Source organism: Primulina eburnea, chromosome 16 (genome assembly GCF_022965805.1).
Source record: "Primulina eburnea isolate SZY01 chromosome 16, ASM2296580v1, whole genome shotgun sequence".
NCBI classification, from domain to species: Eukaryota; Viridiplantae; Streptophyta; class Magnoliopsida; order Lamiales; family Gesneriaceae; genus Primulina; species Primulina eburnea.
This window is the reverse complement of record NC_133116.1, coordinates 3,868,702-3,896,066: the sequence shown is the minus strand read 5'-3', so window position 1 is coordinate 3,896,066 and position 27,365 is coordinate 3,868,702. Positions and strand designations below refer to the sequence as shown.

The 27,365-nt window shown below is 36.3% G+C and overlaps 4 protein-coding genes and 2 pseudogenes across 4 annotated transcripts; 2 read left to right on the top strand and 4 right to left on the bottom strand.

Annotated features, from left to right (window-relative positions):
* The first annotated feature begins 850 nt into the window (after positions 1 to 850).
* LOC140816730 (UDP-galactose/UDP-glucose transporter 2-like) lies at positions 851 to 5,243 on the top strand. The gene is made up of 7 exons (XM_073176157.1): positions 851 to 1,362; positions 2,330 to 2,358; positions 2,463 to 2,664; positions 3,644 to 3,886; positions 3,971 to 4,072; positions 4,612 to 4,719; positions 4,845 to 5,243. Exons 1-7 carry the CDS (start codon positions 1,237 to 1,239, stop codon positions 5,073 to 5,075), a joined length of 1,041 nt encoding a protein of 346 aa, XP_073032258.1. The 5' UTR covers positions 851 to 1,236; the 3' UTR covers positions 5,076 to 5,243.
* A 130-nt stretch (positions 5,244 to 5,373) lies between these two features.
* Positions 5,374 to 6,768, bottom strand: LOC140816732 (uncharacterized). Its single transcript, XM_073176158.1, has one exon. It carries the CDS (start codon positions 6,527 to 6,529, stop codon positions 5,588 to 5,590), a length of 942 nt encoding a protein of 313 aa, XP_073032259.1. The 5' UTR covers positions 6,530 to 6,768; the 3' UTR covers positions 5,374 to 5,587.
* Positions 6,769 to 9,033: 2,265 nt separating this feature from the next.
* Positions 9,034 to 9,715, top strand: LOC140817312 (anthocyanin synthase-like; annotated as a pseudogene).
* A 396-nt stretch (positions 9,716 to 10,111) lies between these two features.
* On the bottom strand, positions 10,112 to 12,285 carry LOC140816873 (subtilisin-like protease; annotated as a pseudogene).
* A 1,970-nt stretch (positions 12,286 to 14,255) lies between these two features.
* LOC140816700 (subtilisin-like protease) lies at positions 14,256 to 16,655 on the bottom strand. Its single transcript, XM_073176110.1, is given in 2 exon segments — positions 14,256 to 15,771; positions 15,773 to 16,655. Coding segments are annotated over 2 exon segments (2,253 nt in total). The 5' UTR covers position 16,655; the 3' UTR covers positions 14,256 to 14,400.
* Positions 16,656 to 18,369: 1,714 nt separating this feature from the next.
* On the bottom strand, positions 18,370 to 26,616 carry LOC140816579 (AT-hook motif nuclear-localized protein 8-like). Its single transcript, XM_073175931.1, has 5 exons — positions 25,990 to 26,616; positions 25,584 to 25,636; positions 21,623 to 21,754; positions 19,239 to 19,400; positions 18,370 to 18,869 (listed from the first exon to the last, which is right to left on the bottom strand). The coding sequence occupies exons 1-5, from the start codon at positions 26,474 to 26,476 to the stop codon at positions 18,597 to 18,599; spliced, it is 1,107 nt and encodes a 368-aa protein (XP_073032032.1). The 5' UTR covers positions 26,477 to 26,616; the 3' UTR covers positions 18,370 to 18,596.
* Between the last annotated feature and the right edge of the window lie 749 nt (positions 26,617 to 27,365).

The window sequence follows — 27,365 nt, the reverse complement described above, 5'->3', positions numbered from 1 at the left end:
AATGAAAAACAATACTTTAGATATAAATTTGTTATATTTTTCTTAGGTCAAAATTAGCCCATAGAAAATTCAGATGGAAATAAATACAAATTATTAGCAATTCATTTGATAATAAAAAAATCATAATTTAATATGAAAATGATGTGAAAGCTAATACATATATTATTAAAATGAGAGGTTCGTAGTTAAGAAAGCTATTAAAAATAAGATTTAAGCACTTCTCAATTATTATCAGAATCGAATCAAAATAAGTTGAATTAATAGAGTTACGCAAGCAACACGCAAACTCTCACACAAGATCATTAATCCAGTCATTATATAATCATGTTAGATGTCTTATCGAGTTATTGATAGTTATATATATGAATTTCGAAAATATTCTATCTTCGAGTTAATTTTGAGGTATTTAGATTCAAATTCATGATCTTAACATGATGTCAAAGTTCAAATCAACAGTTATGTGTTGGACTGTCCACTCACTGATGTCTTGTGAACTTCGCGTTCAATAGTTCGTGAATGACTTGTAAATTTCATACTCTAATAGCTCGTGAAATAAATGTATTCGAAATCCAATAACGATTTGATTAAGTTCTGGTGAGATTGTATATAAGAATTTTGAAAAAAAAAATAAAGGCCGACATAAGAAATAATAAGGAATAAAATGTTAGAAGCAAAGACTTTAAACGAGGCTCCCATGGAATTAATTGAGAAATTTAAAACGTGAATTAGCAAATAATCTTTTGTTCAATCTCCGTAATACAATAACAAACCGTGTTTTTGAAAAGCTACCAGACAGCTATAAACTCAATTGTGTTTCATTTGGACCGACTGTCTAATTTATTTATGATTATTTTAAGAATCTGTTGACTTTGATACTCGATTTAATCATGGGATGTTCACATTACAATCAAATTTGATGATTCACGAGTTTCTCTATCCTCAATATCCTTCTACTTTGCTGCACACGAGACGAAATTTCCTTAAGTTTCAACAAAAATTTACGAGTAATTGACGAAAAAAAGAAAAAGAGTGGCAGTGAAGCTTGCTCGATTCTGATGCCTTTCTTGTTCGTTTCCATTCAGGATAAATCCTTTTTTTGTTAATAAAAATCCAGCCTTTATTGCTTCCTCTACAGTTAAAAGAGAGCCCGCTAATATTAGAAAAAAATCAATTATGTTGTGGGATTTTTAGTTCAATTTTTTCATGTTTCTGATTGGGTAAGGAGGGAAAAGACAGATGAAGAAGGAAGATCAAGCAAGGTCTCTCTTTGGGATATCTTTGACAGATAGACCCACTTGGCAGCAGTTCTTGATCTGTTCCTCTGGTTTCTTCTTTGGTTATCTCGTCAATGGCATTTGTGAGGTATTTTGCTGCTGTTTTGAATCAAAAGTATAATTTAAATTTATGAATTCGGGGAAAAAAATTTAAACCCCACGTCTCCCTTTCACAAAAACTGATTAAATTCTTGTATCACCGCTGTTTTTGAAACACGTGTTGACTATGTTAAAATCGATATTTATCGAAATGTGTCAGAATATTTTATGAGTCATTCGACAGTGTCTTGTAAATTTAAATTTTTAAATGTTCATTACTAGATACAGACGTCGCATATTGATTGAATAAAATCTTTGAAAATTATATGTACAGACTTAACAATCCTTTTTGAATGGAGATAAAAGTTCAATTCCTAATCTTTAACAACGATGTTTCTTGATTTTGCTTCTTTTTCTGTGGTGGGGGGCTGCGGGTTCGGGTCTGGCTTTATTGAGTTCTTGTCTTATGTAAGTACAAGGAAATGAGTGTCCGGGTTTTTTTTTAAAGAAGTTAGTTTCGAATTAGTTTTGAATTCAATTTTTTAACTCGTTAATTAAAGTTTTATTTTACCAAGGTTGGTTATTGATTTTACTGACTTCACCAAAAAAACAAAAAAATAAATAAATCAACATTTTCTGCTTTCATGGGAGTACTTAAAATACACAGTTTTACGAATCTTTATATGTAAGACGAAACAATCTTATCAATATTCACAATAAAAAATAATACTCTTAACATAAAAAATAATAATTTTATATGGATGACTCAAATAAAAGATCTATCTCATAAAATACTATCCGTGAAATCGTCTCACACAGATTTTGTTTTTGTCGTACTTGAATATTAAGGGATATCCAAAGTTGACATCTTTAATGGATTACACATGAAAATTTGAATTTCTACTCCAGGAGGTGGCCAACATTTTATTTACTAATTTTTACCTTTTATTTATGGCACAGTATTTGATGAATTGCAAAGGTAGAATAAATGCAGTTTTTACTATTTTTTACTGCAGGAGTATGTATACAATCGCTTACAATTCAGGTACACAGATTCGTACTTGCTTCAACTCATTCAATTTGCACATATTTGATCGAGAACCGTGTTAGGCGATGGATTTTTAATCATCAAATTGCGATGTTTTGCAGCTATGGATGGTATTTTACCTTCGTGCAAGGTTTCGTATATCTGGTGCTGATATATTTGCAGGGATTCACGACCGAGCAAATGGTGAATCCATGGAAAACATATGTCAAGTTATCGGCTGTTCTTATGGGCTCTCATGGACTAACGAAGGGTTCTTTGGCTTATCTTAATTATCCCGCACAAATCATGTTTAAGTCTACAAAGGTATACAATATAGTAAACCATTGAACTAGCCCCAGCATCGATACTGAAGCTTTTCACTTCAAATTTGCTCTGTTTTCCTTAAAAAATCGCTTTATCAAGTTGAAGCCAGCTTAGAGATGGGACTGACCTGGTTTGAACCTGTTCTGAATTCGAAATTTTAAGAACCAGTATCTTACAGGACGGTATCAGTTCCAGTTCACTAGGCTAGTTAGTAAAACCAGTATGATTTGGTAACAGTTTGTATGTACCCGCTCGAGGTTTTTTTGAGTATTTTTTCAGGAATAAATATTTAATTTATATTTGGATTATGTGGTAGTTTCTAAAAGAACAGTTGAAGCAGAAGTCTAGAAGAATATTTTTGGCTTCTGACCTTTTTAACGTTTTTAATTTGTTAGAAAAGGCACAACCAAACACACTATATTTTAAATGAAAGTGTTTTTTCAGCAAAGACTTCTGCATCCAAACGCATTGCAAAGTATATTTTAATTTATGATTCAGAAATTCCATAACCATGAAGGAGAAGATGTGTGTTGGTGCTATGGAGAGGTTGAGGTCATTGAACACTTGGCATTTGGAAATTTCTTTGAAGTTCGAATCTGTATATTGATATCATACAGAACTGGTTGTCCTTTTATATATTTCTCATTTGGCCATTGCTTTCAAGTTATTATTTGTGTAATTGAGAGTTAGTGTTTGTCGAATGCTTTATGTTTGGAGGTTTCTTCCAAGTTCCCGCCCGTGTATTTGTATTATGAAGTGTCGGTGATCGTTAAATAGGTCATGTTCAGTCATTTCTTTTCACACCAATTTGTCAAATATCTAACGTTCAGCATTTCTTTTGACTCCGATTTGTATATTGGTGTAACTAAGAGTTGGTTGTCGTTTAATATTTCACATTTGCGGGTTTCTTTTAAGCTCAGACTCACATATATTATGAATTTATTGAGTTCGTGTGTATATTTTGTTTGTTGGAGAACAGGTGCTGCCAGTGATGGTGATGGGTACATTTATACCGGGCTTGAGACGAAAATACCCTGTTCACGAATATATTTCAGCAACACTTCTTGTTGTTGGCTTAATTCTTTTCACCTTAGCAGATGCCAACACTTCTCCAAACTTTAGTGCCATCGGTATTGTGATGATTACGGGTGCTCTGGTCATGGATGCGTTTCTTGGTAACCTTCAGGAAGCAATTTTTACCATGAATCCCGAAACTACTCAGGTGTTTTTGGTTTATCTCCTTTCTTTTTATAGATGCATCAGCATGAAACCAGGATGGCATAACTTTAAGAAGTTTGTTATATAGATGGAAATGCTATTTTGTTCGACGGTGGTTGGTTTGCCTTTCCTGTTGCCGCCAATGATATTGACAGGGGAATTGTTCAAGGCATGGGACTCTTGTTACGAGGTGAATATTCGTCATCTTTTTTCCTCGGAAACATGTTCCTCATTCCGCTTGTTTCATTTCTTTATCACGTAGAACAGACAATAGTACCGTAGACCGAAGTGAAATCGAGAAAGATTTAGGTTGGGAATGCCTGTAAATAAGACATTACTAATTAGTGAACGGGAAAACAGGTATGGATATGCATAATTATATAGTGTGGTGGTCGTGGTAGTCACTAGTGTTACGTGAGTGATACAAAGTTTGTTATGGGCATACAGAGTAGATTTGGTAAATTTCTGAATATTGCATGACACCACTATGACACCACTGTCTTATGTAGATGTCGAGATAATCTAACAATCGAATCGAAGTGTTTGAGCTTTCGTATGTTGTAAAAGATTTCGATCTTGCACTTTCGTTGTTGACTAGAGCTATAGCTTTTCGTCCAGTAACAATGATCTAAAAGTGTTGATTTTGAGCATTTCGAGTCGTTCAGGCATCCACTTACCTCCAGAAGTCCCGAATTTTACTTGCATTTCATCTTTGCTTTTGTGTTGCAGCATCCTTACGTTTACGGCGTGCTAGTATTCGAATCGATGGCTACGTTTGTTGGTCAAGTCTCTGTGTTATCACTCATTGCCATATTCGGTGCTGCCACGACAGCTATGGTGAACTCAGTTCCTACCTAGAAATTTTTTTCGAAGTATTCTTGGAAGGGCCACTTTCTTTTCTTCGATTACAAGACCTCAGGAAACCAGATACATTTTCTAACAGTTGGTGTATTTCAATACAGGTAACAACAGCAAGAAAGGCAGTAACTTTACTGTTGTCATTCGTCATTTTTACGAAACCGCTTACGGAACAACATGGTTCTGGACTGATCTTAATCGCCATGGGAATCATGCTGAAGCTCCTTCCGGAAAGTAAACTTCCCAGTCGAGCAGCAGTGTGTGATGCCAGCGACATGCAGAAGCCACTCGAAAACAAAGACCATGAAGATGAGGAGAAAAGGCCACTGGTCTGAGTTTTTGAAGATGGCTGAAGATATTGATTTTTCTTTTATCATACGGCTTCCATTTCTTTTCTTCACCTGTATAAATTTTCAAAGAAAACATGTATAAACTGTGTGGAAAGTTTTCAATTACATTAATTGGTACTTTTGGGTACACATTGAAATCAGTTTTTTCTGTATACAATATTAATTAATTTTGCTGTATAAAATTTAGTTTGAATAATTACTTTGTAACTGCGATCCTTTGGCACTATGAACACGTTTGTTTATCGGCAACTATGAATAATATTCTTTTCAAGAGAATTAGAACTAACTAAACCAACCCCCCTAAGTATTATTTTTTAAAAAAAATAATCTAAAAACAGTACAACAAAAATGAGTCTCAGACCAGCAGAAAATTTCGACCATTTCTTCTCTAAATCTATTCTAGGAGTTTCAACAATTTTTTCTGCAATCTAAAAAAATGGGAAACTTTAAATTTAGACTAGTTAAAATTCTTCCACATTGACTACAAAAAACGAAAATCAAGAATGAGTAGTATTTGTTCTATACTCATCATGTTCTATCACAGGCACAGTTCTTGTGCCAGAAGCGGTAAGAGCCCTCACATGACCAACCATTGAAACTTGTAAAGCTTCTTCTTCGTAAGCCCTTCTCTCCAATTCATCCATTCTTGCCTTCTTTTTCTCATTTATGAACATCGCGATCAGTAACAAGCTCAGAAGGAATACCCCTAACGCAGCTCCGATCGAGCTCCCTATTGCTATCTTCCACTTGCTAACTCTTCTCTTCAAAGGCACCAATGATGACTCAACCACTAAACCGAAGTGACCGTTCCTCATTGCAACACAAACCTTAGGCCTCATCTGGCTTGACAGTGTCATCTTTCCATCAGGATCAAAGCTTGCACATAAAGGGATGATCCCGGTGGAGACATTGTATAAGGTCGTGTTGCTAAAATCTATAATTATTGGATTTTTGCCAGCTTGAATTCCCAGCTCAAATGGCATGGTACTGCTTAAGTTTATGATACCATTCACACCAATGTTATAGGCTAGTAGGCCTAAAACAGGTGATATGAGTCGATAGCCGGTCAATTCGTAGTTGTTGTAATATATAGATGACCAATTTGATCCAAGATTTTGTCGGAGCAATACGACTCTTTCGATGCAAGGATGCACACCAACACCCACGTTTAAGTGGAATTCTTTGATTCTTGCTCCGTATCTTCTCAGGCTGCCACACCTGTATCTTATGATGTCGACATTTATGCCCGAAAGATTTGCTGGTAAGTTGATTCTGTGCAGTTTGCCTGTTCTGAAGTTCTTGTTGTATGATCTGAATGTGTGATCCCGGATCACAAGATCGAGTAGTCGGGCCGATTGGATTTCTTGTGTTTGAGCTCGTATGGTTTGCAAGGATGCTAGTGATATAAGAATCAGTGTGAGAGAAAAGAAGATGCCCATTTAAGGATTTTAGGTGATATTGTTTGCAAGAAAGGATTTTTGATGAAAATTTGATTGAGCATGGAAAAAGTCAGCTTTATTCGAATGTAATTAAGGTATACTTTAATCAGCTGTAGAATGTTTGAGGAAACAGGCCAGAAATGATTGTTTATTGAGCCAAATGTGTAATTTAAGGAGCTTTCTCAATGTGAAAAGATAGAAGGAACGTGAAAGTTTTATGTTCCAGTATATCGAGAAGCATATCCCAACCCAAAGAAGGTAGATGTTTCATGTCCAAGTTCCGATATAACTCATTTTCCCCTCGAAATGGTGACATGATATTAGATATTACTAACATTATGTGATAAAATTCTAAATTTTTTAATATCATGTCAGCAGTTCGGGAAAAAAAATAAAATTTTAAAAAAATGCTAATATGATAATTTAAATGAGCAATATTCCAAAGAGTAGGTCTCTTATGAGAGACGGTCTCACAAATCTTTATCTGTGAGACAGGTCCACCCTACCGATATTCACAATAAAAAGTAATACTCTTAGCATAAAAAGTAATATTTTTTTTATGAATGACTCAAATAAGAGATCTGTCTCACAAAATACGACCAGTGAGACTGTCTCACACAAATTTTTGCTTATGCCAAATTATTGGTTGTTACTAATTTGTTAGTTGATAATTATATCTTCACCAATTAAATATTGGAGAGTAGTATGATTATTATATATATATATATATATATATATATATATATATATATATATATAGTAGTAATGTTTTCCTTAAAATGGAGTATAAAGAATTTGAGGCTATACCTGTAAAGAGTAAGAAGCAAGGATGGAAGGAATGATTAGGAGCGTGGTGGGACGATGATAATTAAAGTCATAAAGGCATGAAAAAAGGAGATCATGGCGTGCCAAGGCTGAAGTTCTATGTCCTTTCTTCAATTAAAAACAACCTATAAAAAACATTAGTTTTTATATCAAAATATTATTTTTCACGATATATATAAGTAAGATTAACCCGTCTTACGGATATAGATCCGACGAATATAGACACATGAGACTTTCTCATAAGAGACCTACTTTTCTCTTATACGTTCAAGGTAACGTCCAAATATATAATTCAAATGATATAAAGATATCACATGTGTTTTTTTACGTTATTCAGTATATTGCATTAAATGGAAAAATGACGTGAATTCTTTTGTAATAATTGGATCAATTGTTAGGCTACTAATTATATGCTAGGATCAAACTAATAACCAAACAATATATTTTTCAAAGCTTTGTTGGGAAAAAATAACTATCGGTTTGAACCAAAAATTATAGGAGTAGGTCTCTTGTGAGATAATCTTACGGATCTTTATTTGTGAGACGAGTTGATCATATCTATATTTACAATAAAAAACAATATTTTTGATATAAAAATATAATTTTAATAAATGACCTAAATAAAATATTTATCTCATAAAATTGAATCGTAAAACTGACTCACAAATTTTTTTCTAAAAGTATAGCAATCCTCGAGTTTGATATCCACTCTGCCGAACTTTTTAGATATTACTTTAGGGTCCATTCAAGTTATGGGCTTTTTTCTATTTTACGAACAATTCAAGAAACTATCCACTTCTCAGACAATTGCGGAAACTAAAACCCGAACCCGAACTCGAAAAAATCGGGGATTCTCATCTCCGTTTCAGGTTTTCCCTGCGGGGCCCAAATCCGTGGGGAAAGTTGCCATCCCTACTTTCAACGTACAATTCGAAATGTATACCACATAATTGTTTGAGATGTTTGGAGTTTTTACAAATCTTAATGTGGTATTATATATTAATGATGATTATATTATAAGCTCTGATTAATATGACCAAATTAGTCATACATCAATTGACCTCGATATATTCATTGTATTATATGAGTGTCCCATGCACGTGTTGCGGTTTTGTATGATTGATTGATTTTTTTTTGGTGAAAGTGCTTTTGTTAAAAATATTATAAATTAATTAATATCTTTTTTAATTTTAAATAAGTTAATAAATTTTTCTTTTTATAAATTTAGTCAGTCGTGCCGAAAACAAATACGGATATTTTGGGAATATATTTTAAATATTAGAGGCCCATCAACTCGATATAGTATGGGCTTTAATATTTCGAAAGCCGATGCTAAATTAGGGTTGATGGGCCTTTACTTTGTTTTAGGAAGATGGGCCTCTACTTTTAGTTGTTCTATTAAGAAAACCCATCAGGTCCAGTTCCCAAGTCTTGAATAATCTCATTTGGTAGCAAGCTAGCTAATAACGCTAGTGGGAAGTTGGAGTGGGAGGACTACTTTTTCCATTGTATTTTTCGGTTTATTTCATCCTATCCATGTGGGTATTGCCCCCATAATAGGATGGAAGGTCAAGATTTGCCTATGCATATGTATGCCTCAATTTTTTTTTTTGAAATTGTATATGTGGCAAAATCTTACCAGTTGAAATGATGTGAAGATAGTGTCCACATAGGATCTCGATGACAAAATGAATATGTCTATTTGGCCTGCAAAACCCGCTGATTATTTGTAAGTTTTCGTTACTTTTCGTTTAAAGGAAATCAACGATCTACTGTATGTTTTGTTTTAAAGAATAGCTCTGCTCTCCCCATACGATCTTTTTAAAAATTGCCATGATTGATATTTGGTGATTATATGTTAAATTTCCAGTCCAGCGGTAACCGAGTATGCAAAGCAACTAAGAGGCCTAGCAACAACAATATTGTCAGTTCTCTCGCTGGAGTTAAAACTGGAAGAAGACAGACTAGAGAAGGAAGTTGGAGGCATGGAGGACCTCATAATGCAAAAAAAGATCAACTATTACCCCATATGCCCTCAGCCGGAGCTCGCCCTCGGTGTCGAAGTTCGTATAGACATAACTGCCCTCACTTTTATATTCCACAATATGGTGCCAGGGTGGGTTGCAAGTCTTCTATCAGGTGAATTGGGTTACGGCGAAATGCGTCCCGGATGCGATATCATCCATATTGTGGACACTATTGAGATTTCGAGCAATGGGATGTATAAGAGCAATACTTCATAGGGGAGTAGTGAGCAAGAAGAAAGCAAGGATTTCTTGGGAGCCACCAAAGGAAATGATCATACTCAAGCCTCTGCCGGAGACGATCTTGGAGGCTCGACCAGAGCCCCGTATATGTTGATATAAATAATGCTAAAATTCATTTAGCAAATAATAAATATAATAAATAATACATAATCCAGTTTTCGAATCATTTTTTTGTCAAAATGAGACAAATCTTGTATTGGTCTTGTATATTTTTGCTTCTTTATGATTTTGATCATCTTTGTTCCATACCTTTACTTTTTTGACATTATAATTTTAGTTAGGTCCTTCGCAGGACATAGCACTGCGTCGGTGTCGATTGATTTCACGTCAAAAAAATACTAAATATAGGTGTTACAGTAAAAATGCAGTGTGTGTTTAGTTTCAAATGATGGTGCTAATGAAATATGCTAGAAAGTCATTTTCCATGGGAAAAAACACCTTATTAATTCGTCATATAGCATAGATAAGTTCTGTGAAAGTAATTCCTTCATGGATTAAATTCGAACGCCGATTACTACAATAATTTGACAGAAATCGGACTTCGGACAATTCGTTTCTCCAAACACCACACCACAGCTCCTTGTACATAGGTGGTAGTGTTGGCAGGCAGAGCAGACTTGCTAAAGCTTACCTGAAATGTCATCTTTTGGTTCATTTCAGTGAATGCTAGTGTATCGGGTGCAACCATTACTTCTACCCCGGGAACCGATTCTATCTCAATGCTATAACTCGAATTCGCCTCACCGACATTTGTCACTGTCCTCGTGTAGGTTTTCGTGGCACCATCGAGTTCGACTGCAAATGAAGGGTAGTTCAATTGTGCTTCGGAGATGCTCGTTATGTCTGAGCATTTAACAGTGCTCTGCACGATCACCTCGATTTCCTGGTCTGTGTATCCTAGACCACATAGATAAGGGATGTAGTCGTTTGGTTGGAGATCGTAAATGAGTCCCTGGATCGTTTGCACTTGGTGGGTTGACATGGCCTGCGCCTATTGCGAATACATCAGCGGGCATGCCTCTTTCATCGATAATGGCGCTGCCTCCGAGGTTGTACTGAGTGGCAGTGGTCATGATTGCTGTACTTGATCGCGGCAGGGGACCAATCGGGATGCGCGCTTTTGAGGATCGCAGCAATGCCACCAAGGTGAGGGCATGACATCGAGGTACCCGTAGCCATGTTAAAAGCAGCGGTGTCTTTCGTGTTGTTATCAACTGATACAGGCCACGCGGCGAGAATGCTCACACCAGGGCCTGTGATGTCGGGTTTCAGGATTCCTGGACTGGCCAAGCTTGGCCCTCTGGAGGAAAATGAAGGCACCATTGGAGTAAGTGGATCTCCAATCACTGTACCGTGAAATAAGACTGTGGCAGTAGGCGCTGAGGTTGATCTTATGTATGATTTAATCTTTTGCCCTGACTCGAAACTCACGTGTGTAGCAGGCAGCACATGAGTATCCGCTATCGTGCTGTAGCCATCGAGTTCATCGTTCATCAAAATCATGGCAGCACCACCTGCATCTTTCACTGTTTGCCCCTTGGTGGTGCGCCTTATGTCGTGACCACCCCTCGAGCATAGAACGACTTTTCCTCTGACATCAATGTCATCAAGTGACTCAGGGCCACACGAACTTGCGGTTTGGTTCTCACTAGCCCCGCTAGCATCAATCAAAGGCAACAATGTTGTGGGAAAATCACTAGGTTGAAAAGCTGACTCTCCATCATAGATATCCATATTCCCCAACAACACCGTAGCGACTATCTTCCTGTCGATTGTACTGGCACCTACTGTGAGAATCCAGGGCGCCTCATTCGACATTGTAGAATTCATCGGACCAAAATTAGCTGCAGAACAGCTTACGAACATACCCTTTTGGATCGCACCAAACGCACCAATAGCAATCCTATCATTATAAAAATCAGCAGAGGGTCCACCAAGAGAAAGGGAAAGCACGTCCACACCATCCTCCACTGCAGCGTCCATTGCTGCCAGTATATCAGCATCACTACAACTCACTAGAGTACAAACTTTATACATGGCTAGATGTGCCCGAGGGGCCATTCCTGTGGCCGTCCCATTAGCCAACCCAAAAAGATTGGCATCTTTAACAAAGTTCCCACCAGCTGTGCTAGCCGTGTGTGTCCCATGACCTACATCATCAGGTAGGTGGCCCTGGAAAATCTTTCATGAAATTCCTTGCACCGATCAGCTTGTTGTTACATGCCATGCCATCAAACTCACATTTCCCATTCCACTTGGCAGGCGGAGGGGGCATGCCTTCATCATCGAAAGACAGGTGCCCTGGAGTTATTCCACTATCTAAAACTCCAATGATCACTCCTTCACCAAAGTTGGAGCCAGGCCAAACTCCGAAGTTTGTATGCAACCCCAAGAAATTCGGACTATGAGTCGTTTGCAAACTTAATCTTTTCTGGGGCCTTGCAAACAAGAAGCCGTCCATTTTCTCCATTTCCTCCACTTCTTCTGCAGATAGCTTTGCGGCAAAACCAGTGATCACATTGCGATATGTATGAACCAGTCGAGACGAGTCTTTCTCTCCTGCTGTCGTGCTTTTCGGCAAGAAGGAATGATACCAGCTTTCCAGGCTTGCCGGTTCAGCTGATTCACCATTCCCTAGCAATTTACATGAACAATGTAAGTCTCTAAGCTGCTCCCTGACGCATTTTCAGATGCTAGTATTTCTTCAGCAGAGGCAGGATGATTTACTAGTAGAATCAAAACGATTAATAGTACACCAAACATGTTTAGAAAAATGACAATGATCAATCATTTCTTGCTGTCCACATAATATACTACATTTTCAGAATCTGATCACCTGCCGGCCTAGAAAACATGAAGGGCTATCAGACTTGTTAACTCCGCTAGCTGTGTGATCACAAGTAGACCTTTTGGATAATATGTCTAACTATTCTATAGAAACAACAATCATATATAAATTTATAATCCTCTGTTCTATGTCGCGAGGTTAATACTATATCAGTTTTCGTCTCCATGTGTTCGGACGTTTATGTTTTTTGGCAAATTCTTCCGGCAAAATTAGAGATTGACGAAGTTTAGCTGTTTTAACTTTTATTGAATGTTCGAGTTGAAGAAAAACAATTGTGTGTGTGTGTGTCTTTTGTGTATAATGTATGTATATATATTTTGTCGGATCAGCGCATAAAACAGAAGTTGATGTTTACTCCTTAAAAGTTTTAAGAGTGGGTCTGAGACCGTCTCACGGATCTTAACCCTACTCATATTCACAATTAAAAGTAATACTCTTAGCATTAAAAGTAATACTTTTTCGTGGATGACCCAAATAAGAGATTCGTCTCACAAATAAGACCCGTGAGATCGTCTCACGCAAGTTTTTGCCAAGTTCTAATTGTATTATATTAGGTATATAAACACATGTTTGTAGTTCTTTGTACGCAATGACTCGGACAAGGGGTGGGTGAATGCGACCGTCTCTCCTCAATTTTTCAGTTTCAGTTTCAGTTTCATTGACCTTTTACATTACTAGAAAAAAATTACATTTTATGTTCCTTCTTTTAGTTCCATAATAAAATTAAACACTTTAAAGCATAATTTTAGACAAATATTTTTTTAAAAAAATTGTAAAATTTTATATTCTACAAATTAGTTTATTTATTTGGTCCATAAAAAGGTAAAAAATTCTAATACTTTAATGGATGATGGGAAAAAAATTCAAATAAAGTGTAAAATTTTAAAATTATACATTATAATATTAATTAACTAAACAGTTAATATTGTAAATTATTCTGTATAATCAATTCAATTTCACTATCATAGACGGCACAGGGAATTATTGAGCCACAATTAAAAATAAACTTTTTTAATCAATTTTTAAAATAAAATAATTTTTTTAATCCCTAATTCCCCCTTTTTTTTTGTAGTAGCTAAAAAGTTTGATTAGACATGTTATAGACCTGACTAAAAATAATAATTTCATCAAAAGACCAAAGCCAAATTGAAAAATAAATAATGGCAATAAAATAACCGATTTAAAAAAGATATGGAAAATAAAAACAATTGATTCAAAAAAAATATTCACCAATTTAGAATGTATTGCTAATTAGGAAATCTGAAATTTTCTTGTTTTGAAAGTATTCATCCCAACAATAGGATATTATAAAAATAAATAAATGTTAAACTTTGCATATAAAAAATAAAAAAATTTAGTAAATTGTTGAAGATTATTCATACGTTTCACAAATAAATAATTGACAAGTGTAAATTTGTAATAAAAGAATTCAAAATAGAGTGTGATCAATAATATTTGAAGTGCAGATGTGAAATAATACTAGTTTTTTTTTTTATTAAAAAAATAGATATACGTCACACAATAATTCAACATGTTGTCCATTCAAGAGTGATATTAAATTAATTGTGTAAAATAATTTACAAGATTAATTAAACGATTACTAATATTATAATCATACTTAAAATATATATTTTAATTCTCTAAGTGCAATATTCATTTTTATTACAACTAATGATGTCTCAAATCCATTATCGTAAATAATCTCCCGGGTTATATTTGCAAATTTTGCTGAAATCACTGATATTTGTATTAAAACAATTAGGCATACAATACCATCCCAAGAAATTTCAGTGCATTGTGAAGATACATACGTCTTTGAGCAAATAGTAACTCATTTTCTTTCAAAGAAAATACTTTATTAATTCGTCATGTAACATGTATAGTTACCTTCAGTGAAAGTGATTACTTCATGGATTAATTTGGAGTGCCGATCATTGCACAAGTTTGACAGAAATCGGGCTTCGGACAGCTCGTTTCTCCGAACGCCACACCACAGCTCCTTGTACAAAGGTGGTAGTACTACCCGGTGGGGAAGATTTGCTAAAGCTTATCTGATATGTCATCTTTTGGTTCATTTCAGTGAATTCTATTGTATCGGGTGCAACTGTTACTTCTACCCCTGGAACGGATTCTATCTCAACGCTATAACTCGAGCTCGCCTCACCTACATTTGTCACTGTCCTTGTATATGTTTTCGTGGCATCATCGAGTTCGACGGCAAATGAAGGGTAGTTCAATTGTGCTTCGGGAATGCTCTTTATGTCCGAGCATTTAACGGTGCTCTGCACGATCACCTCTATTTCCTGGTCCGTGTATCCTAGACCACACAGATAAGGGATGTAGTCGTTTGGTTCGAGATCGTAAATGAGCCCTGGGTCGTTTGCACTTGGTGGGTTGACATGGCCTGCTCCTATTGCGAATACATCAGCGGGCAAGGCCCTTTCATCGATAATGGCGCTGCCACCGAGGTTGTACTGAGTGGCAGTGGTCATGATTGCAGACTTGATCGCAGCAGGAGACCAATCGGGATGCGCGCTTTTGAGCACGGCAGCAATGCCACCAAGGTGAGGGCATGACATCGAGGTGCCTGAAATAATGTTAAAAGCAGCGGTCTCTTTAGTGTTGTTGTCGACTGATACCGGCCATGCCGCGAGAATGCTGACACCGGGGCCAGTGATGTCGGGTTTCAAGATTCCTGGACTGGCCAAACTTGGCCCCCTGGAGGAAAATGATGCCATACTTGGAGCATGTGGATCTCCGATCACCGTCCCACGGAATAAAACCGTGGCCATAGGCGTTGAGGTTGATGTTATGTATGATTTAATCTTTTGCCCTGCATCAAAACTCACGTGTGTTGCTGGAAGCACGTGAGTATCCGCTATCGTGGTGTAGCCATCGAGTTCATCGTTCATCAGAATCATGGCCGCACCGCCGGCATCTTTCACGGTTTGCCCCTTGGCAATGCGCCCTATCCCACCACCCCTCACGCAGAGCACAACTTTTCCTCTGACATCAATGCCATCGAGTGACCCTGGGCCACACAAACTTGCGGTTTGGTTCTCACTAGCCCCGCCAGCATCAATCAGAGGCAATAATGTGGTGGGAAAATCACTAGGCTGGAAAACCGACTCCCCATCATACATATCCATATTTCCCAACAAAGCCGTGGCAACTATCCTCCTGTCGATTGTGCTGGCACCTACCGTGAGAATCCAGGGCGCCTCATTCGACAATGAAGAACTGATTGGACCAGCATTGGCTGCGGAACAGCTTACGAAAATACCCCGTTGGATCGCACCAAACTGCACCGAGGGCAATTCCATCATTGTAAAAATCAGCCGAGGGTCCACCGAGAGAGAGGGAAAGAATGTCAACACCATCCTCCACCGCAGCATCCATTGCTGCCAATATATCAGCATCACTGCAACCCTCTACCGAACAAACTTTATACATGGCTACATGTGCACGAGGGGCCATTCCAACGGCTGTCCCTTTAGCCATCCCGTAAACGTTGGCATCTTTAACAAAGTTCCCAGCAGCCGTGCTAGACGTGTGTGTCCCATGACCTTCATCATCTGCAGGTGGCCCGGGGGAATTGCTCACGAAATTCCTTGCACCGATTAGCTTGTTGTTACACGCCATGCCATCAAACTCACATTTCCCTTTCCACTTGGCAGGTGGAGGGTCCACACCTTCATCATCGAATGATGGGTGCCCTGGAGTTATTCCGGTATCTAAAACTCCAATGATCAAGCCTTCACCAAAGTTGGAGCCAGGCCAAACCCCTACGTTTGTATGCAACCCCAAGAAATTCGGACTATGAGTTGTGTGCAAACTTAATATTTTATGGGGCCTTGCAAAATAGAAACCATCTATTTTCTCCATTTCCTTCACTTCTTCTGCAGACAATTTTGCCGCAAAACCAGTGATCACATTCCGATATGTGTGAACCATTCGATACGAGTCTTCCGCTCCTACTTCTGTGCTTTTCGGCAGGAAGGAATGGTACCAGCTTTCCATGTTCGCAGGCTCAGCCGATGCTCCATTCCCTGGCAATTTTACATGAACAATGTAAGTTTCTAATCTACTCCCCGATGCATTTTCAGATGCTATTATAATTTCTCGAGCCTTGGCAGAATAATTTACACAAATCAAAATCATGAAAAGAACATAAGGGAGATCCATGTTTAGAAATAATGACTTGATCATGTATTTCTTGATTAAATGAGTGATCCATCAGCACTATATATATGCACACGTGACAGTTTTCAGGATTTGATCACCAGCTAGCCGGCCTGGAAAACAAGGGTGGCCGTAGACTTGGTAACTCCGCTGTTTGATCGCAACAAGAAGATAGTTGTTCAAATCTTGGGTTAGTTTATTTAATGTCCGACAATTTTAATTTGAAGCTTGACCTATTCTGTGTGTCTACAGAAATGGAAACAACTATATTAAATTTATAATCCTTAAAAATTCTGATAGTTCATTGAAAGATCGATAGAAACCATGCATGTTGAGTGAAGTGTGCGAGGTAATTAATACCATAGAGGTTTTCGTCTCTATGTTTTCGACATTTCCTTCCCGAATTATTGTAGAATATTGAATTTTAGCTATTTTAAATATTATGGAAAACTGTATGCTTAATCAGAAAATTGATAAATTTTTAAGTCTTTAAAATTTCCGATTAAAGTTCGACGCCAGGTCTTACGTTGAACTTTTGTAATTTTTTTATAAAAATATCTTGAAGGGTAGTTTTTTTGTTTTTTTATTTTATTTTATCATACGAGACTCACGACCATCGATCACATTTCGATGTGCACTGATTAAACTCCAGTCTAATATTGTTGCCGATATTCCGAATTTGGCGAAGGCAGTTCCGTTCGGCTCAGGCTCTCGGGGGTCACATGAACGTGCATCGTCGCGACCACGTCAAGTTACACCATCAATTAAGTGTCACCAATAACCAACCTCCTCAACGGTGGCTAAAGCTCATCCATCCCCAATATTTTTACCGCACGTGAAGAATTCGTAACAAATGGCAGCTTGTGCCTTGTTTATTCCATGCCAAACCCTAATAATGTCCATCTTGTTGGCAGGGACATGAAGGCTTCCTTGGATTCATCTTCCCCTCACGCTTCTGACTCACATAATTATTTTGCGACAGATAAATCGAGCAACGCCACGAGTCCGTTGATTTTTTATGGCTGTGAAATTATGGGGAATGCGACATATTCGACACCGATTGAAGAGATTGATCTCGAGCTTCGTCTAGGACGAAAGTCGCCACTGCAATGGGGATGATAGTATGTACGTCCGTATACATAGAAGTATGTCGTTTCTATTTGGTCATGTGTACTCACATGACAAGATATATTATCGTTATATTCAGATTTTAGATTTCAAGAAATAATACTGTTTGATTGGTTTACTAGTCTATTTTCGGACGAGCCGAGGACTTTTATAGAATTTTTTTAGAAATAATCCAAAAATAAATATATCATTACATACATCATCATACACTAATTTTCATTATTTACAATTCTTATTTTCAACATTCAATAATTTCGACTCTTTGTTTTCAATGATATATTTTTTAAATAAATAACTACTGGTTGGTTTGTTTCTGTTTCTCATTAATTGATTTGTCTGTAAAAAGTTAAATAAATATTAGCCTTTTCTCATTAAATGATTTTTTAACTATATATTCTCTATTTTCTTAATATTTTTTTAAATAAATAACTATATATTCTTTATTTTCTTAATATTTTATCCATATGTTTTTTTTTAATTAATACGCCATCTTGTGATTAAAGCAATGGATATTTCCTAATTCTCTCACTTTATTTTAATTTTATAATTACTAATGATAAAAAAAAAAAAATTAAACATGGACACAATAGTTTGAGATAGGCCATGCCATAGCATAAAATAGATTAGCATGTCTGAATCCGTCAGATAACAAGCGGATCTACCAAAGGCTAAGCTAAAGAAAAATAAATAAGCATCTAAAGAAAATCCAATCTAGGATAGGAAAGCAGCATCCGTCCTATACTCTGTTAGCGATTACAACCAACCTCTAAATGTAATCTAGAAATCCACACGTACGCATGCTGCAGAATATGTAAGGTTAATTAGGGTGCATTTTGATGGAGTTTGGCCAACCCATTGAAGAATACATCGACACGTTCTGCATTGGTTGTTGACCTGTAGTGCCGTAAGGTCCTGAGCCACGATTTAGAGGACTGTCGTCATTTTCTTCAGCAGACTCACTCGAAGCACCAGGGGAAGCAGGGCTGACCCCTGCTGCTGGCGTGCCAAAATTTAGCATATGTGCTTGTGGTGGAGAAGACAAAGGAGATTTGGATTTCTTTCCATCAGCAATGAAACTGCCTACCACAACCTGGTAAAGAAAATAGCTTAATAATCGAGACATGATGCGTACGAGTAATTACGAATATTTGTTACTATTCTGGTAAAATAAGGGCTAAATGTACTTGATGGAGAAGAACACAGGTGCATAAATATATCGGCAATATCATTATCGTTGCATGTCTTAGAACAAAGCTAGTTGGGTCCAGATAAAACATATAAAACTATGGACTGAAATAAACTGTCTGGAATTTCAATGTCTGACACTAATGGCTGATAATGTATCTCACGGAATCATAAAATTTTTAACAGTGTAAAGAAAATCCCCATGACTCTGCGCCTCACACCCTTGGGTAGGGTGGGGGAGGGGGGTGATGTGAAAGACCTGGCTAAACATTACCTGAACTGATGAAGCAGCTTTGAGCATTCCCGCTACTCCACCACCCAATACCCTGCCATCTGAACCAGCCAGCGACACACTCAGACCACCAGTTCGATTGCAATTACCAGAAGTATCTGACAGAAGGAAAGAACCAGACAACGATATGATCTCAAATCGACCCTGCAAACAGATGAAGGCACCATTATGCACAGTCAAGTACCATTCTCAAGATGAACTGAAAAGAAACGACAGCATCCATCTTTACATTGAGTCCTTCATCGTACTCTCACTTTTGTATTTTTAGAAGAAACGAACTTCACCACCACAAATAAAAAGGACAAACGAAATACATTTGGCATCGAAAAACTTCAGTATCCAGATTTGAGAAGTTATCAGGGATCAGGGACCAAAGAAAAAGTATAACAACTCGGTTGAGAGCTTCATATAGTACACCAACGATTGAAGATTACGAATGTTCTATGTTGTTGAAGATTACAAACCCCTCCATCTCTTCTTGAAATGGTATTTCGAGGTTTTATTGCAAGTGATAGTTGAGGTAACCTCTGTACAAGTGGAAAACACTTAAATAGTCAAATGGATAGGCCTAGAAAGGCCAGTAACAGAAAAGGCTTCCCGTGGATGTTCTCGATGACAAGCAAGCAACCGCTTCACGGTTCAGTACACATCTCAAGTCTGTTTGAAGGATTGTCTCTTGACTGAAGATTGGAAAGTGGAAGCTAAAAATGCGTTTCGGCATCTACATCCAGAACTACTGGAGTTTTATGCATAACAAACCCCTACAAAGCTGAAGAGGTTTCCACCAGGGAGAGTGTGCATAAAAAATGAGTCAAAAATCATCAAAACCTATTAATAAAAAGATTAGATGGAACATAAGGGGTAGGAGGATCCACATAGTCGACCCCACTTAGTGAGATAAAGACCTATTGTTGTTGATTGTTTGTGGGTACAAAAATTTTATGTTTATCTTGTTCATCTATTGTCGATATAAAAACCTAAGAAGTACCTTCCATGTACATGTCTCAATCTATATCATTGTTAAGGAAAAGTTCTTCACATCCATTTGTCATTTATCATAGTCATAATATGCCTATATAACTGGCAAAGTCCTTTAAAGACTCTAGCATCATAACTAGCATAAATTACTATAGTCAACACCTTACCTTTAAAATAACCACCTGCCACCAATCTATCTTTATCTAGCAGCACCCTTACACCCGCTACAAGATTTCGTTAATAGATCCACTTGCATCCAATTTGAACATTTTCCTGATTTGGATCTACTCAAGTCCATTTTATTAGAGTATATGAATTTCCATTTCGTATCCATGATATTGAGCCATAATGCTTCCATGAAAATCTTAGGATCAAAATATATGGTCGAGCTCATCCTGGTTCCCGCAGTCTCAAAACCATTTTGTATCGCCTTGGGACCAAGTGCCTAATTGGCTAGCAGGAACTATCATAGTGGTTGTGGTTTGTGACTTGAACCTCTTGATGATACATTGCACCACCAACACTATAAAATAAAAAATATTTCTAAATAATGTGGCATTCCACGAACCAAGCACCTTTAGCTCCAAATGATGAGGTAAGTAACAGCCAATAGACTCCCAATGCACAAATACCTATTTGTCTCTCCCAATATCCACTTCACGTAGGTAACACTACCCCAAACTCTAAAATATCCGTAAGTGGATAGCTTCCCAAAGCATTCTCATATGAAGTACGTTTTAGTGTTTCCACATGTGTTGAATTCATCAAACTGGTTGTTTCAAAGATAAAACACATAACCCCCAAAACGAGCCCGGGAGTGCAATGAAACTCATCATAGCACAAGGTCCATTTCCTTCTCTCAGCTACATTATTCAACTAGAGCGTCAGATGGGAATTGAGCATTGACTTAGACTATTAGGTGTAAATGATATAATACTTCTTCCCACTAACTATCCCCTTTGAGTTTCAAAGGACACAAATTTCTACTTCACCAAACACACGTGCCCAAACCTCTAGTAGTCATCCGCAAAGATAATGAAATAAGAGTATCCTCCCCAAGTGCTAACACATCACAAGATGTTTGTCCTAAAATGGTTTGTGTTGACAAATTTGCATCTAAACAATAAATTCATCCTTTCTTAGACCTAGACAACAATTGATCATAGTAAAGAACAAGAGTAATTCATTACGATTCAATATTTGGGATTACGAGAAATAAAGTCTGGTACAACTTTCATCTCAAGGCATTCATGAATTTTTTTGACCAAGACAAGACTTGGTGATTGATTTATTCCTCTCGATTTATTCAACCAATGGACAATGGTCACTAACAGAGAAAATGATAGGTGGTGGTTAGAGATCACAATTCATTGAGGCTCATCACACACCTCATATGTTACAGTGCCGCCAGACATTGCTGGTTGGCGAAGCGTGACATTGCTGATGGAGCCATTAGCAGATAGAATGCAAACTGTACGTGGTCCCTGCTGAGAGAATGCCATGATTTTTGAAGCTATATCCTGAGAACATAAAAAAAGGGAAATTATAATTTCTTCCTCAAACACATTGGTCATTTGGCAACAATAATAACAAACTTCAATAATTAAATCTGTGATAAATCCTCTCATAAAATGGCTGGAAAACTCTATTTATTTACAAATTAAAAATAATCATTTATTCACTCACGTATAATGAACTATAATTGTTATTTATACACTACGATAGAAAAAGGGAACAATGAATGAAAGCAAAGTCTTCTCAGTTATCTTCAAGGTTATATCAAGAGACTCGTGGCTAGACATAAAAATAAGAAGGCATTAATCAGCAGGCAAATGCAATCTCCTCCACTGTGAAGTGCAAAAAACCTTTATAGTTTGTTCCAAATGTTAATTTGAACTTCATAAACCAATACCAAAAAGGGTAAACTAAAAAACTAGATGGATGAATTACAGTGATGTTACGGTAGCTAATCTGGGTGTGTGGGGAGACACAAAATGGAGATTGAGGCCATCAAGATAATTAAAACTACAACTCTTACATTCTATAAAATTTTGTCCAAACCAATATCTTAATCCATAAAATTATGTAGGAATTATGTTAGGAATATCAACTCTTCTAATTCTATTCCAAGACACCAAATTTCAAGCCCATGTTTTTCATCAGTCTATATTACAAATAAACCATGAGTAAATTAAGGTGAATTCACTTCCCACTGAACAATGATTTAACATAAGCTAATGAAAAAGTACAATAAATTCTTCATAATAGAGGCTGTTGGCACATGTTAAAGGTAACATATCCCCAAACCGCAAACATATTCGGGTCCATTTATGAGATAAGCTGAACTAGAAACTGGTATTGTCAATGTCATTACTTACCAGAAGATGATAATTTTAAACCAAATCAACTTTGAGCAAACATTTTTACTCAAAATGAAATTCAAGATAAAAGTAAGGGCAAGCTTGCACAATTGGCTCATTATTCAACGATAATATCATCAATATATAAACAAATATTAAATTTTGGAGAACAATAGTTGAATTAAAAAAATAAAGAGATATTGTACGTCAACCCTAAAAAGGTTATTCCTTCTTTCATAATTTTCTCATAATTCTTTCAATGTGTCAGGATGAGTGATTTGCACATTCTACTGGTGTTTTAACACAATGATGTAATGCTTGCTCTAACTAAAACACACTAAAGCATGGATATTGACTGCTTTATGATCTTCTCTTTATTCATCCTATTGATTGACGATGTCTTGATTTGGTTGGAAGTATCCAATTATAGATATTCGATAACACCTCAAGAGATAAATTTGTTTCCCATAGGGAATATATGAAATCTCTATATGACATTTCAGACGCTTCAAGTTCCGAAATATCTACCTTACACATAAGTTACTTTTTGTGGACTAGATATTCAGATTCTGTATTTGAACAAGGGGCTTGAGCAGCTGTTGATTTTCAAGATGGTCCATAATATTACAAAGGAAAAAAGAAACACATTGTACCACGTAGGTCAAAATCATTAACTACATGACCGCCTTGACCAAAACGTATCACCTTTTTTACAAAATTAATCATTTTAAGATGACTTATCATATAGCAATTCTTTTAATTTTATGAATGCTGGCACTGCAATGAGTGCAGGGAAATCTAATGCACTCACCACAACAAATACAATAAGGCTAGGAATGTTACTTATCGAAATAGTGACTGGTTGCACCAAGAAAGGTTTCTTTATGACAATAGAATTTTCGGTGAAGCAAATTTCTTTGACCATATAAGTCATAATCCTTAATATATTTTAACCAGTCCAATGACTTTCTGCAAGATACATTATTGATTCGATATTTTGATCAATATGATTTAAAGTTTTCTTTAATACATATTCAACATATAAATTCCATAATCGGGCAAATTTTTTTCAAATGTTTCCATGTTTTGTAAGAGGAGAAATCGCCCTTTTCTCCTCTGTTTACTAAAAAAATGGTAAACCCCTAACAAAATCTTCTCTTCCCTTCCCTCTACCCTCGTGTCGCCTCTGCCCTGGCATGATGAAGACGGTGATGTAGATTTGGAAGACAAACATGTCGATAGTTTCAATATTTGATATCTCACGTATCACATTTGAAGAGATTTTTTTATTTTATTTTAATTCTTTGTAGTGATTTATTTCCGTAAAGCTTGCAATTTCCTTTGCTCTTAAAGCTCTGGGACACTTGAGCACTTTAATGTGTGTTGCGCTTTAATTACTCTGAGTTTACCATCAATTGCTTAATTTTCTTGTCTTAGACAAAGTACAATGCGTAAGAAATGTTCATAGCCCTAAATAGAAATCTAAGAAACATATAGTCGTCTCTAAATATGAAAAATAAGAGAAATTATGCCATTTGTTCATGCAATTGAACAAATGATCAACCATCCAAGGAAATTTGCAGCAAACAAGCAGGCGAAAACATCAAATAGAAAACAATAGATTTAACCTTTGTTGCTTGTACCCAGGGAGCACAACATTTTAATACATGCAGTAATAACCATATGATTTCAAATCTCCTAAGGTTGCTTTTGGTTTGAGGATCGCATTGTGTACAGAAAAATTGTAATATGATTATTGTAGTGATTGAATAAGATGAGTAATAGTGACAGACAAATAATAATATGCTTGATTTGATTTATGAAATTCAGAGCGAGATTATGATTAAGAAATTATGAAAATCTGACCCTTTGAACATTATGAATGATATAATGTTAGTCTCGTAACGTAAGACTGAGACGTGAATCGTGTGATTATGATTGAAATTAAAACTTTTTATAGTTTGCCCATAACGACTTCAACTATTTTCTGTTCAACTTGTTTATATAGTAGTTGAAATTATTACTAGAAGAAAACATTTGTAGATATATTTTTCCTCAATTTTGTAACACTTCATTTCCCAAATTTGAGGAAATAAAATCGAACAATAAATATTGCTATCGTTAAACATTTGATTGTTAAGTCGGAAAATATAGATATTAGAAAATGTTTGATTTTGCATATAACAATTTGAACCATTTTCAATTGATGCAAATCGAGGAGGGGAGGAAAGTTCTTTTGACGGGTAAAGTTGGATTTTGACAATTGAGATTAATTATCACACATGTAGAAAGAGGAAAAAAAATCAAAGAAAAAAGTACATAAAGCAGGGCCCAAGGGATTAAATGGGTTGGGTATTTTTAAACCAAACAGGTGATGGCTTCGGTTAATAGTCTAATCCTTCTCTTCTCCCTCAAAGTAAACATTGCCTAAAGTTCTTAACAATTATGATTTTTCATTGACAATCATTTCTAGTCAAATTAGCAAACCACATCAAACACGATTTCCACGTGTACGAGAAATTTGCATCTTCTTCTTTCAGTGTGGTGGTGGCCTCATTAATTGCAAAATCATATCGCTTTTTTAGTCATTGGCACAGCTAGATAAGGACTTCAAAGGCATCCTTCTTAGATCATTGTTGGTTGCAGCTCAAATCAAAAGTTTTATATTTGCATGTGTCATCATTAAAACGGTAAGAGGTTGTTTCAACTTAGCATTTACAGTTCGAATTCGGAGAATACCCTATCCTCCAAATGCAACATTGTTTCGTCGATAAAAAAAATAGAATAATAACATTGTTTTTAACCTACACCTTACTAAGATTTAGGCCACTTCCAGAAGCTTCCGTTATTAAAAGTAATCCGATCAACTTCTGAATGGTAATTGCCCAAGAATGGGACAAGAATTAAAAACACTTAACATGAACACTTGACGAGAATTTTAGTTTTCTTTTTTTCTACAACAACAATAATGAAAGCCTGGATGATTTACCTCGCCCACTGCTACCATAATCACATGAGGCGTAAAACCAACTCCAGGTGATCCTGCCCATCAAAATTTAAAAATTAGAATAGCCCTCGACATTAATTTCAATCACCCTTGACAGCAAAACTAGACGCAAATACATGCAACAGTATAGTAAAGGATCCCGCGAGCTGGTTTACGGGCAAAAACAAAATGCTAAAAGTATTTGAATGTAACACATTTCTAGATATCATAATAAACAAAAAAAATTGAGATAAATCTGCCGGTCATCTCCCTCGCAACTAGATGGGCGAGTTGCAATCCTAAAGATGTATACTTTTTTTTAATCCTAAAGCTGTATCTTTCGCCCTAACAATAATCACAGAATTACACTATATAAATAAACGTGTCAAAAGAGCGGGTGAGGTAGTACCTAGAGCATCCAATTGTTTTTTCACCGAACCCGGAGGCCGTCCGCGGTTGCGCTTGGCTGCTGTCTCCGAGGACTGATTCCCCCCGCCACCGCTAGAATCCACGTGGCCCACGGTTGAGGAAATTTGGTTAGCAGGTGCCGGGGACAGACCCAATCCAATGCTGTTATCAGGTGAATACTTCCTAGGCCGTCCCCTTTTCTTTTTAGCTGGCTCAATGCTGAACCCGCCTCCGCCACCTCCAGCAGAAGGAGATCCGTCAGAGTAATTGTGATCAAGTGGCTTCGGCGCGGGAGCAGCAGCCATAGAATTGAAGGGAAATCGAGGGTTTTGCTGTTGGTGGCTCACGGCAGCAGAACTGTTGGTATTGTGAAGTGGGTACGAGTTGTTGGGCGGGTGTTGGCCCAAGAAAACGGCAGGCGGTGGTGGTTGTTGCGGATGGTGGTGGAGGTGGTGAGGCGGCGGCGCAGAAGAATCTTGTGAATCCATTCGGAATCGAACACTCAGGTGTGAACTGGACAATCGAATCAATTACAGATTTCAAATTGAAATCAGGGGTTGATTTGTTTGGAATCTAATTTTTGCGAAAATGTACGGAAGTGTAATGAGGGGGTTAAGAATTAGGGTTTTATGAAATTAATTTAATCATCTCTTTTAAGATGGATTTGATTTGTTTTTTTGTTTATCGACCAACAAAGCTCAAAACATGCATATAAATTAATTTTTTTATAAAAACAATTAATTTATATTAAGTATTTAATTTTATTTAATCCAATTATCTATACCATGTATATTATAGGTTTATTGATTTAAATATACATCAAGACTCTAGTTATATAATTTTTTTTCGAGTTTATTGTAAAATCAATTTAAACCAAAACAAAGTAAAATCAATAATTTACTTATTAATATATTTTGAGTTTTATTTTTCACAAAAATTCTTATTAGATCATCTAACGAATCACTTTGTTACACAAATTTTCGACTTTACACATAAAAAACATTAAATTTTTATGTCGAAATTATTATTTTAAATAAGTATGGATTAGATCTACTCGATTCAACCAATATAGACATGTGAAATAATTTCACATGAAACTCTTACTATTTATATTTACCAACTGCAGATTTGTTACATTTGTATAATATAACACAACGATATCATGTAAATATAATGACATTCTAAAAAATATATTTTTAAAATTTTAATATTTAAGTTCAGCTTATATTTACATTGAATCTTGAAACAAAACTATAATTAGAAAATTGAAAAATTACGTAGCAATATGTTTTAGTAATATCTTTTAGACTAATGTTTATTTTTTATTTTTAAAAATATAAAATAAATTATGAAAATTACTACTAAAAAACATATATA